The 13,182-nt window shown below is 41.4% G+C and overlaps 1 protein-coding gene across 1 annotated transcript in view; it reads right to left on the bottom strand.

Annotated features, from left to right (window-relative positions):
• Positions 1-5,130: 5,130 nt before the first annotated feature.
• LOC109872474 (zinc finger and BTB domain-containing protein 20-like) overlaps positions 5,131-13,182 on the bottom strand; it is a 44,837-nt gene continuing 36,785 nt past the window's right edge. Inside the window, exons 3-5 of the mRNA XM_020463722.2 lie at positions 12,865-13,045; positions 9,325-10,869; positions 5,131-8,056 (exon numbers count right to left, since the gene is read on the bottom strand). Of these exons, the coding sequence (XP_020319311.1) occupies positions 7,527-8,056; positions 9,325-10,849 (2,055 nt within the window). The 5' untranslated portion in view covers positions 10,850-10,869; positions 12,865-13,045 and the 3' untranslated portion in view covers positions 5,131-7,526. The remainder of the gene's footprint in view (positions 8,057-9,324; positions 10,870-12,864; positions 13,046-13,182) is intronic.

The raw sequence follows: 13,182 nt of genomic DNA on the forward strand, positions 1-13,182 counted from the left end.
GCTAGGCTATGTCTAAGGACAACATTTGATTGCGGTAGGAATTTTGCATCAAAAGAAAATGTGAAAAGGGTTTTAGTGACCACTATAGAGCTACTACTAAGAGCACCCCCCCCCCCCCCCCCAAATGTAATTATGGACGTTCAGAATTGCAGAAGAATGATAGCTAAAGCTGATAAGCCAGAAGTCATGACAATTTAGGTGTGCTTACAAACCTGGGCAAACTCTTTGAGATTACATCGTTTTAGACAAACAAAACAATTGTGTGTGTGTGTAATGGCAAATATGAAGATAGGGACCAGCTACTATATCATATTATTGTACATGCTTACTCATTGTTCTAATGAAGAAGAGTTGGGTGGGCTATGACCCTTACTGTTTTACAGTAAATTAACTCCAGTTGTTTTATCATAGCGGGTTTCTCTTTATGTATAAGTTACAAAACTATGTATGACAGCAGGAAATAAAAACACAAATCTATCTTTATATAAATAGAAGATTTGAGGCGGATAAAGATATTTTAAAAGGCTTTCTTAGGATGCACTGTGTTATGACTATGACCAACATTGTTGTTGTAGTAGTATAAATATTGTTATCATTTGTGTATAGATTATCATGTGTATATACTGTATATATTTGGAAAATGTACTGTAGGAGAGCAAAACTACTTTATGAAGATTTCGTATAGTACTGTACAAATAGGCACTTGATAGATAGGCACACTCCTTATATCCCTCAAAGCACATTCATTTAGCTGCAGTTCTCTCTGTTTATATTATACGAGTTGTTGATGAAGAGGTGCATGTACTGTATATCCATTAGATTCAACTGATACCATGTAGTTGGAATTGATCTATATAATGTATGCCAGCAGGTTTACTGTCAGGGTAACTGTTCGTTACTATCTGAGTTACTATGCAAGATACTGTGGAAGCACATGAAATGAATGTGAGGACACTGATGTAAGCTGTTAGACAAATAGCATGAGTATTTCTAAGCCTTCTAGAACTAGAAGTACACTCGGGGGGGGGGGGGGGGGGGGGTCCAAAAGGTTTCTTCGGCTGTCCCCATAGGAGAACGCTTTTTTCCCCGCTTCAGGTAGAACCCTTTTTGGTTCCGGGCAGAACCGTTTTGGGTCCCATATAGAACCCTCTGTAGAAAGGGCTCTACCTGCAACCCAATAGGGTTGTACCTGGAACCAAAAAGGGTTCTTCAAACAGTTCTTCTATGTGGACAGCTGACAAACTCTTTTTGGGGGGGTCTACATAGCACCTTTTTTTTTTCTAGGAGTGTATATCACATGTGCTGTGGCATTCAAGCATATCACTACTTTAGTTCTTATATCCCCCCCCCCCCCCCCCCCCCCTCTCTCTCTCTCATTTGAAAAGAGGTTTGTGTCCACCCAGAAGATATGTGCTTCTGGCAAGCTGTGATGTCTTCAATGGCTGTCTATCCTGTTTGCCCACTAACTAAAAATGAATTACAAATACACCGGTACACAATGGTTGCCAGATAAAAGGTCAAAGTAAAGCCCTGAATCACACAAGCACACAGATGATTCAAACACTGAAAAACTGATCCTGTGTCTCTACCCTTAAGTAAAAATGTGAAATATAAGAAAGTGACCGTTATAAAACACCGAACGAAGAGCTATAGGCTTAATTCTGCGTAACTCTATACCTGTGAGTATATTGTATAGTTGAAAAAACACATTACGTTATAGCAATCTTACAAACATAAATGGGACAATTACGACAGGGGTGTATTTCAGGGTTGCATTGCATGTTTTCACAACTTTCGGACTATTCATTGAACACAATAATGGGACATCAGCCACGGGTACAATAAGTGAATGAAACAAAAAGAGAGCTGTTATAAGTAAGGCCAGGGAGAGGGGAAAATGGCGCCGTTGGAAAACAAATCCTAGGTAGTTCATTAGCCATGTCAATGTATGGTATCATAAGATGATACTAATGCTAAGCTTCTGCTTGTAAGTCAAGTTTGCCTTAAAACACACGTATGAGTGAGGTCAACCGTCTATGGGTAACCAACAGGCCTATACCTCAGTACTGTCAATGTCATGTCATATATCCATTGAACCTCTCATCAGCCGTGGGATAATATGGATGATTTATAGCCCAAATCCGCTCTCGAAAACGTTGTCTATTAAAAACCAACATCTACATCTCTATTGTCTTTTTAAACAACCTGTGACAACGGGAAAATGACGCACTTTAAGAAAGACATCTACAGTCAATAGTGCATTTGATTCATGTGTTACATAAATATCATTTAGGCTGACTGTATGAGACTGCCAAGTGGTCCAAACAATCACTTGATAATCTTGATCATCACAAAATAATGCTAGATTATCTCACTGGTAATACACTTGGAAGCAACTATTGTCTGGTCTTGGTTTCATTATAAATAAGTGATGGCTATCATAGAGTGCATTCATTATTCTGGTTTTGCGAAACTGAAGGTTGGACTTGCTTTCACGGTGCATGGCACACACTGTGTTTACTGGGACTCATTTGGTGACTGTACTGCTCTGCCTAGACGGTTGACCATTTCTATATTATTCCATAGAGCAGACAACCACCAGGGCTGTAAACCACATAGTAGGACAAAAATTCAAAAGATGGAACTCCGTCAGGGTCTCAACTTACTGTTGAGAGTTAGAATAGTAGAATACACAAGGTGCAATTTCAAAGCGTAGTTGTGCATCAGTAGTTTTCCTGTTGTTATATGTCACTCACTGACAGTCACTCAATTAGCCCATGTCAGTAACACATTTTTAGATCGGTAAATGAGTCTAGTTAGTCTAGCCAGCTATCTAAACTTGTAGTAATCGTGGCTGAATTACCAACTGGGCACCTAAGGGGGATTCCAATTGATTTAGTTAGTCCCTCTCACTCAGATATCATTCACATGGAATAAGTCATGGCAACATGTGGAGAACGGCAGGAAATTAGCTGTAAAACTGCAAAAACAATTGTTCTGTAAAACAAACTCATTCGTTTACTTTTTCGTTAATGAAATACTTTTTTTCTGCCAACATATCCCTCTGTACGTATTCAATCATAGTTTTTAATCCCAGTTCTGAGTTCATGTGTAGCGGCTAATTGTATAGCCAGTAGGCTGTGTGTTTGGAGATGGACTGAGGTGAATGAAGTTACAGCGACCAGTGTGATAATGGCTGGGGTCACGTTTGCTGTTCTCCAAATAGCATTTTAGATCAAATAAAAAAAACTGTATCGAAATGCAGTAAATGAGCTTCAACTTTCTTAATAAAACAGTCCGGACTAAGACCCTGGTTTATGGCCCTGAACACTACCACCAACACCAACAACAACAACAACAACTGTATGCCAGAGCAATAACATGTGATCAAAATAGATCACAGCAGTCCCTTACATACTGTAGCCATCTGTTAAGGACATTGCCTCAGCAAACCTACGCCTACAGAGAGTCCTCCAAGAATAGAGACAAATTAACATTGCATGCAGCCATTCAGTGTTCCTTGACTTAGTGTGGCAATTGAAGCTATAGAGTAGAAGCAGGTATAGCCTTATGTTCCCCCTAGAGATCTCTGCAGCAGAGGATAACAAACTGCTGGCCAATCACAAGTCACATACACTCACCTACGTATTTATTTGGACAGCGAAGCTAAAACGTTTAATATTGTCTTATGTAGCGCCAGTACAGAATGTTTACCGCTTAGAAATGAAAGCACTTTAAGTATTCACTATAAGTGAATTTGTCCAATATTTAAAATGGGGAGGACGAGATACATATTGTGCCATTTTGGTGTCGCTTTTTTGTAAATAAGAAAATAATATGTTTCTGGACACTTCTACATTAATGTACCAAGATACAGATGCACAAAGATCCCTCAAAACATGCTATCCTCTCACCATTACCAATAACAGGGAGGTTACCACATTTTTTTGGGGGGGGGGGGGGGGCATGATATTTATGTCTCTGTAACTTTATCACACATCATTATTGACGATTCATTCATAATTATCCATAATCATGGTAGCATCCACCTTAATTTATAATCGTTCAGAAATATGATATTCTAATTTACAATGAAAGTGACTCCAAAATACACTACACATTATTTACCATTCATTTCTAGTGGGCATAGCACAACAGCACAACCAATATAAACTGCAAATGCATCCAACGAGTTTGTAAGTCACAAGCTTGATGTACTCATTGCGTGTTAGGAATATGGGACCAAATAATAAACTTTTGACTAAATATAATACACTATAAGTGAATTCGTCCAAATACTTCTAATACGTTCAAATGGGGGGACTACATACATAACATGCTTTCATTTCTAAACGTTAAAACAGATATGTATGAAAATATGCTGGGGTACAAATTAAACACGTAGATTCACTGTTCCACAAAACACGTAGGGGAGTGTATATTGTTTCCTTCTCTTTGACAACCACATGCCATTCAATGACCAGATGGAGACTATGACATTATATGAAGAGACCGCTCTGATGCATGCAGTAGGTCCGTTGTTTCTGATATGAGGATATCCGAACTTTGTGATCTATGTTAATTACAGTCCTCATCACATCCTTGTTTTTCCCATTTGAAAGAGACAAAGATAGAACACAGTGAAGCTGTGAGACTTTTCTCAGGTACACCTTGCCTTTTCAAATAGCAACCAGCTGAATGAAGGTAACTGAAGCACTAGGCACAAAATGCCATATACTTCTTCCAATAGGGGCAATGTATTTATCAATGTTTGATCAATAGATGTCTTCGTAAATGTGCATCACAAATGTGTTTATTAGCCCATGAGGGTTAGCAAAAGCTGCTTCTCATAGTACCTGCACTGCATATTGCAAAGGAAGCCCTACAGTTCAGGTATTACACATCCACTTGGGACACCAACAGTTTGATTATACAACACACACAAACACTCACACAGACATACAAAACACAAGAGACACACACTTGTGAAACAATTTACAAATAGCAAATAAGCTTCGTACAATCTCCCACCCACCCTCTTATTCCCAAAGAAATGTCTAAAACACGCCTATGATTTATGTGTATCATTTATGTCCACGCACACTATATATAAAAAAAAGTTAGTTTTTTTTGGGGGGGGGGGGGGGGGGGGGGGGATCATTTGGCATGAATGCTTTTTGTATGAAAATTCAGCATCTGTTCTAATGTGTGCAGTGCGATAACTGCTGTTAGAAGGGATTAACTCCTGAAAATAATACATTTAAAAAGGGTAAAAACAGAGAGAAGCTCACACGATGGTTCGGATTTGAATAAAAAATAAATGCTTGCACAAACACAGCACAAGTCAATACATATAGTAGCAAGCAATAACAAAAGCCAAGAAACGTTGAATTACCTTATCGAAAAATAGAACAAAAGCTATTCTAACACGTGAATTCTACAACCAAACATTCGATAAAAAATGATTATTATTCTCTAAAACTAAAATATCTCTGGTAACAGTAGTGCACTTATCGGTTTAAGCAGTGCAACATATATGCAAGAAAATAATGCAGTCCTCTTATCAAGCTTTTAAGAAATATTTTTTTTTTCCTTTAGAAAATGAAAAAAAAAAAACGAAAATCATAGAATTTAATTTCTTAAGTAAAACAATTCAATATTAAGCACAGGCATTTGAAGAAAATTTGCAATGCAGCACTTTGTTTTTATCTACAACATATTGTTTTCAGACTGTACTGTAATTGTGGTTAGTTACGATCTCATCGTTGTAACTAAAAAAAAAAGTGTCTACTCAAAGAAATGAGCAAAAACGTCAGATTGCAGTTGCAGGCAGACGTGTCTGTCTTATTTTGGATAAAATGCAAGAACAACAAGACAAATATCAGAGCAGAGCCTTTGAGTGACGTGACACTTGAACGGTATCCCCGCTCCCTACTCCCAAATCTATTCTGTACACACTTGTGTCTAGGTATCCGGTGAAAACAGGAATGTATCTTATTGTCTGGAAAGTCCATCTGCAAATTGTGGTATATTATGAAGTAGGCTAATTACTGACCCGGGTATATGTTATCATGCTTTATTTTGCCTCGTGTCTCTCTTGTCTACATGTCATGTCCGGACATGGCATGCCATTTGGGCCACCAGGTGGAGCTAAGATTTCAGGAGTAGTGCATTTCATTTTCTCCACCTGCTCAAATAGCTGGGTCATATCCTTAGGAACAGGGTAGACAAGAGTTTTAGGTCATAGGAAGATATTTCTGTCCAATGCAAGTTCACAGAATCATTCTCAATTCACCGGTAATCCATTTGACGGCTGTCTTAAACTTCCTTGGTAAATCATTCCATTAATCAAATAATATATATATTTTTTGTTTGAATCATTTGAACGATAATAGTAATAATGACGAATCGCTTCGTAATCTACAGCTGATAACAGTCTGGTACACGTTGTGGGAGCAGCAATCATGATAAGTCTGGTGACATACTCAAGCCTGCCACAACTGCACATGTCAAATCCTCTTCATAGAACTAAACAATAATTTAGAAACAGATTAAGTCAAGAAGAACTTTCTTCTGTCTTCTGTTAATAAGTTATAGCCTGAACAGTCTTCTAAGATATTAGTGGCAGTGTATGCAAACGAAATAAACTCCTAACAATATTACTTTTTGTTTGTTGCTCAAATACTGTCTTATCAACAACCCTACTTTCGTCAACTTAACCTGAACCATCAAACTGCATGGACAGTAAAACATTAACCAAATAACCATTCCTATACCCACTCACAGGAAGTTACATTTCAGTACAATTAGTCAAATCAACTTGTACCTCCACAACAGCTGCATTTTAATCCCTCGATACCATAATAATAAATAAAAACCCAGTGTCAAATGAATTACTCTCCTTTTCTTATCCGACATAAGAAGGCAAACTTGTGACCAACAATATTTTTTAAGAGGGAATCTTTAGCCCAAGCCAGATATTATTTTTTTGTTTATTTGAAAATCATACCACAGTAAGCTTGGACGCCTATAGTGCCCAAAACGGTCAATATGGGATCACATTTACCATGTTAGAAATTCCATGGCAATGTTTGCACACGCGCGCACACACACACACAAGCAGTCACGCACACATACAAATACACAAGCACACACATACACACATGAACACATACACTCATACAAACATATATCTATACTGTATATAGGTGTGTAAGTTTGAATTTGTGTATGTGTGTGTTTCTTTCGTAGGCCTTTCGGTAGTGTTCAACACATAAATCAGTAATTTTAGGAAAGCATACATTTAGAGGCCTGTAGTAAGGATCCATCCAGTGGATCAATATCAAACTACAAAGCCTTAAGGCCACCATCTTGTTTTTCTTTTAGAATAACAAAAAAAAAAACTCCTTTCTGGGAAACTTAATGTGCCAGTGTCTATACTCATTACTCTTCATGCCCCAAAATAAAAAAATCTAGTGCCATTTTTCTTTTTCATTCTTTTTTTAAAGAAGTGCATCTATTTGTACTTATCCATCGGAGACATGCATTCGCATGTGGTCATTGAAGTGCTCAATTTGGTCGAACTTGGCAGGACAGACGGAGCACACGTAGGTGGTCCCTTCTTGGCAGCTTGCCTCCGCAGCCACACCCACTCCTGTTCCGACCCCACCCCCTATTCCGGCACTTCCGCTGACGGGCATGGCGAGGGCCACCACGCCGGCGCCGGGTTCGGGCACGGCCATGGGAATGGAGACGGGACCACCGGCGCCTGCTGCCCCCGACAGCCCTGTGACGGCGCCCCCTGTGCTGTGCAGAGCCATGTGTCTCTCCAGCAGGGTCTTGTGAGAGAACTTCTTCTTACAGATGTAGCACTCGTAAGACTTCTCTCCACGGTGCAGCCGCATGTGGACATTGAGGGAGCTCTTTTGGGTGAAGCGTTTGTTGCAGATGCTGCACTGGTAGGCACGCACCCCTGTGTGTGTGACCATGTGTTTGATTAGGTAATCCTTCAGGGAGAACGAGCGCCAGCAGATGCTGCACTGATGTGGTTTCTCACCTGGATATACACAGAAGTCACAGTCATTAGGAGGAAAAATGGGAGACAGGAAAACACAAAACCGTGCTAAACAACGAAGGACACCGACAGCGCAACTCGATTCTTCCAATGTAGCCTTGAAAATGTCATTTTGAAAATGAACGAGGACTGTGCCCGTCACAAAACAAGTTAAAACCAATGCCCTAACAAAGTTTGACCTCACTGCCAAGCAGCCATTGTTGATCTGCACACTCGTCCTCCATCTGTTTACAAATAAGTATCTCGGCTTGAATATATTTTTGAAAATATTTAAAATAACATAATTCTGCTCTTAACTGGAATATAAAGAGCCCGTTTATGAATTCTGGTAGAATTAGAACCCCTTCCAACGTCCTGCTCAGTGGTAGTTGCCATCCCTCTTTTTTTACATTTTTCATATTTATGCACCAACCACCACCCACTGATAAAACTCTAAATTACAAATAGTAATCAATGTGTCATATTTTACAGGACTAGCTTCATTGGCAACCATCCAGGACCTTAAGTATCACTCACTGTATTAATCAAATACAGAAATATCAGCTATGATGCAGGCTGCCAAAGTTCATTTTTCAATGTGACAGAGCCTTAGAACTAATTTGTACCGCTCAGCTGAATCAAAATCAGGGATTGACATTAAAGGTAGCCTAAAACTGATATTTCTGGTTCCTCCCCATTGTTTAAGTGAAGACAATTGATGGCATTTCTTTGTGTAAAAAAACTAGGGCCATAAAATGGCAGAAATGTTCTGTCTTTCACTTAAAACATGGGGAGAAATTAAAAAACAATCATATTTAAGCTACTGGAATTATTTGCAGTTTGGTTGTTTTCAGTTTTTTTTTAACTACCTGACCAATGGGGAAATCACAGAGCAGGCTCAACTTGCCCGACTGCCATGAATTCAATAAGGGGAGAAACCAGAGAGTTCACTTGCCCGGCCAGTAGGGGAACCCTTGATGTCAATCCCTAAAATGAATAGTTCTTTCATGCACAGAAAACCTATGTAATTTTCCTTATGCTAGTAAAATATTTGTTTGCTATTAGTCATCCATCAAGAAATATCCTACATACTTCAAGCCATTAAACACAATAAATATTTATCCATTGCTACATGTTAACTTAAAGAACCATTCATTGCGTTTGTGTATTTTATGTTTGCAAATGTACAGGGAAATTATTTGAACCACAAACCACTCATGGCAATATACTAGTGTTACATGCAAAATGGTAAGAGGAGCTAGTGTACTCACCAGTGTGCACAAACATGTGTTTGACATAGTTCTGTTTAGCAGTAAAGGTTTTAGTGCATAGAGTGCACTCATAGGGCTTCTTCTCCCCCTGTCCCATCTGGGCCGCCTGTTGCTGTTCCCGCGCTGCCTGCTGCTGTACCATCAACTGCTGAGAGAATGGGGGCATACAAGGGGGCGGCACGGCCACAAACTGGGTCTGTTGGCCTCCCATGGACTGTGGCAGGCTGAAGAGGAAGGGCTTGTTGTTGCTGGCCGACTGTGTGGCAAAGAGGTTGGGCAGGTAGGAGTTGCTGGCCGTGCCCATTACCTGGGTGTTGCTGGTCATGGTGAGCGGCATCCTCAGGTTGCTGGTGTGAGATTCGGCCTGGCGCATATAAAGTGGGGCACTTGGCAGGGACTGGGCCATGATTGGGTTGGGCAGGGGCTGCAACATGTTACTGTCGCTAGTGCCGTGGGATGTGCCCCTGTCCTCCGTCTCATGCATCTGCTCTGGGGAGGAGTCATTGACATCGATCTGCACTGGGGTCCCCTCGCACTGTTGCCCCTCTCCAACCCCTTCCCTCCCAAAGCCAAGCAGGTACTGCTGCTGATCCACGGAGTCTGGCTCAGTACCGATGGAGGAGCTTACCCCTGAGTCAAAGCTTTCACCCTTCGGCTCACTCTCCACACCCTCAACGTGTTCTGTGTCTTCTGTGCACTCATCCATACCATAGCTGCTGTACTCGTCCTCTGCCTCCTGCTTTATGTGAACGCCTCCTGTCTGTATGCGTACCGGTCGGGGCTGCTTGCGGCAGTGGGTGGTCTCAGGAGTGGATAGGAAGCGTTCCATCTGCTGTGACCTCTCATGGATGCGGGTGATCCACGGCGGGTCCTGGTCATGCTGGTCCTTCTGCGTGCCGAGGGCTGGGTCGTAGCTTGTTGTCATACTGGTTACGTAGTGGGAGCGCTCACGGGTTCCATTCTGCAGTGAAAGGCCGGAGTAGGAGTAATGCGATGTGTACGCACGCTCTAGGTTCTGCTGGGACGTGGCCTGCATGTACACCGACTCTGCATCGCTGCTGGGCCCAGAGGTGCCTGACTCAGGTGTGCCCCGGGGCGTCTCCTGCCCAGAGTCTCCTGGGTTGACAGGGAACCCCCCTGGCCCGGCCAGGCCCACATTCTGGGACACGATGCGGGTGCACTCATCGATGACCGTTTTGATCTGCAGGATGCTGGCAGCAGTGAGAATCTGGAGAGCTTCCGATTGGGAAACCCGCAGGACCCCGCTGTACATGAAGTCTATCAGCTTCTGGATGGACTGCACCGAGACCACCGAGGGGACCTCAATGTCACTGTAGCCCAGGAGCAGCTTGTCCTGAAAGAAGGGGCTCCCAGCGGCCAGCACGCAGCGGTGGGCTCGCAGCATGCTTCCATGGATCCGAACAGTCACGTCACAGAAGTGCCCGCGGTTGCGCTGCTCATTGAGGGTCTCAAGTACAGAATTGCTGAAGTTGTGGAGATTGATGTTATGAATGCGCTCGGTCATCCCCTTGCAACTGATGTCACCTGGAAAAAGAAGAAGAAATGATGACTCAATCTTTAGAAATGTGGGCCACATGATGAGCAACAATCTAATAAATAAACGTGAAATTGATTATCAAATACATTTTGAGAAGCAACACAGCTGCACTGTTGTAGGGACATAATCACGATATTTAGCACAGATATGCCCGATTTAATCCACTTCAACATATGACCTTTCCCATCCACCCCATGTGATTTCCTCACATTTCGGTGGTCATCTTATTTTATGTTCTTTCATCTTATGTTGGCATTTGATATTGAAACAATCCTATCAGTCGAGGTAAACTGGCTGGTTCGTAGTTGGATGAATGTCTGCACAAAACAGCACGACAAAGGATCTGTAGGGCAATAGCGAGAACGAAACAACCAAGATGGTTCCCATCCAATTAGTTTTGTTCCTGTCTTACAAGTCTGGTGATATATTTTCTATGAGACTCCAAACCCCCAGTAGGTGGTGGTGTGGGTTTAGACTATAAAGCCTTGTTCATCAGCCGTCAGCGTGCACTGTGACGTGGTTCCTAACTACCCTACTCTCCGGATGTCAGGACGTTACACAGCTAGGCTTAAGCCGTGTTTAAGTTTGTATTTGCGCCTGTCTCCTTTGCTAAAATGTAGAAGCCAAACTCACGAATGGAGTGGTGACTGCCCTAAACACAAATTGTACATAATAAACTACAAATCTAAAAAGAAATGGCTCAGCTATAGGCTTCATGATATTTCCCACGTTACAGTATTGCTCTCAATTCACGCGTTGTTAAAGCTCTTCTTAGATATCTACATGTAGAATTAACAAATTGCTACAAAACAACACACGACTTACTTGTTGAATGTTTTACTGTTACCCCAGACATTTGTAGATCAGTTTAACAAGACTGGATATGACAATGACAATCAATGGCATCCAATCGCTTTGTCCCTCCACACGTGGAAGCTAGATTCATTGAGTGGTGTAAATGGGGCGTTCTACTATTTTACCATCTCATCTCAACATAACATCATCGATTTTTCTTAACCTCATCTGTATCAAACCACTAAATATGATTTTGCATTAGTCCTCCAGCAAAAAACAGCCTCATTATTACTCTCCTCAACAACAACCAAAATGAATGGCTCCTCTGTGAGACTGAACACCTGTTCCTACAATCTGTATACGTTTTACATATTTTCATTCATCCACATAACCCACACCCGGAGCACAAGGGTTCTTAAAACCACTGCTATAATACAACGCCTCTCCCTTTACTCACTGGGTACGTACTGTACATCACACACACACACACACACACACACACACACACACACACACACACACACACACACACACACACACACACACACACACACACACGTTTATTCATATAGCACCTGACCCCTTTTCACTACTATCACCCTTGTAATTATCTTATGCTTAGCAGTAAAACCACAATGAAATTAGGCTACTTTACTATGCAACCATGGTGACAGAAAAAAAAACCCACCTCCCCTTGATGTTAAACACGATCATCAAGATCTATCTAGATAATGTATATTCATGGCCACGCCTTGCTTTTAGGTCAACAAAAGGAGAGCTCTCAAGTGATTACCTTTGACCACCTGTCAGTGAAGGTGAAAGCCTTGTATCTAGGTGACTATTTACTATAAAAGGTATTGTCGAAGACATTCTATCAAAAACCAAGGGAAGGACTAATGAATACTACTTATTATTATTAGTTCCTGGGAAACCACATATGATCGTAAATCTATATAAATAAATGAAACAGAAAATAACGAATTCAAAGAACAAAACAAATCACATCAATTAGGCTTACTACAATCAGAAACAGAAAATATTAATGATTGCAACATGCAGGCCAGATTTGGCATATATGAATAAAACCATATTCAATGTCTGTTTTAATACATGCGAAACACACCCATGCTGCTAGTGTAGCCTAACTATGAGGGGCACTCTCCGACTGACCACAGAAATATACTCACACAGTCAGATGACGCTTGGTTGGGAAGATGTGTGTGAGGCTGGTGATGAGGCACAGGACACACTGCTACAGGTTCCTGGTGGAGGTGGCTGAGAGAAGACCAGTGCTAGGCAAAACCTTCCGTCCTCTCTGCTTGCCTCTATCACAGGTCGCTCTGCCACAGTGGTCTCTTCAATACCGCCCTATAGAGGGAACAAGAAACGATTCAGAAATCAACATGCTCATTCTGAGGCAGAAGTGTCTGACCTTGATACGTAGAGACCGACTCCAGCGAATGTATTCGTAACTTACAAAAGACGACTGGGGAAACTTTGAAGTG

The sequence above is a fragment of the Oncorhynchus kisutch genome, linkage group LG28, assembly GCF_002021735.2.
Source record: "Oncorhynchus kisutch isolate 150728-3 linkage group LG28, Okis_V2, whole genome shotgun sequence".
NCBI lineage: Eukaryota > Metazoa > Chordata > Actinopteri > Salmoniformes > Salmonidae > Oncorhynchus > Oncorhynchus kisutch.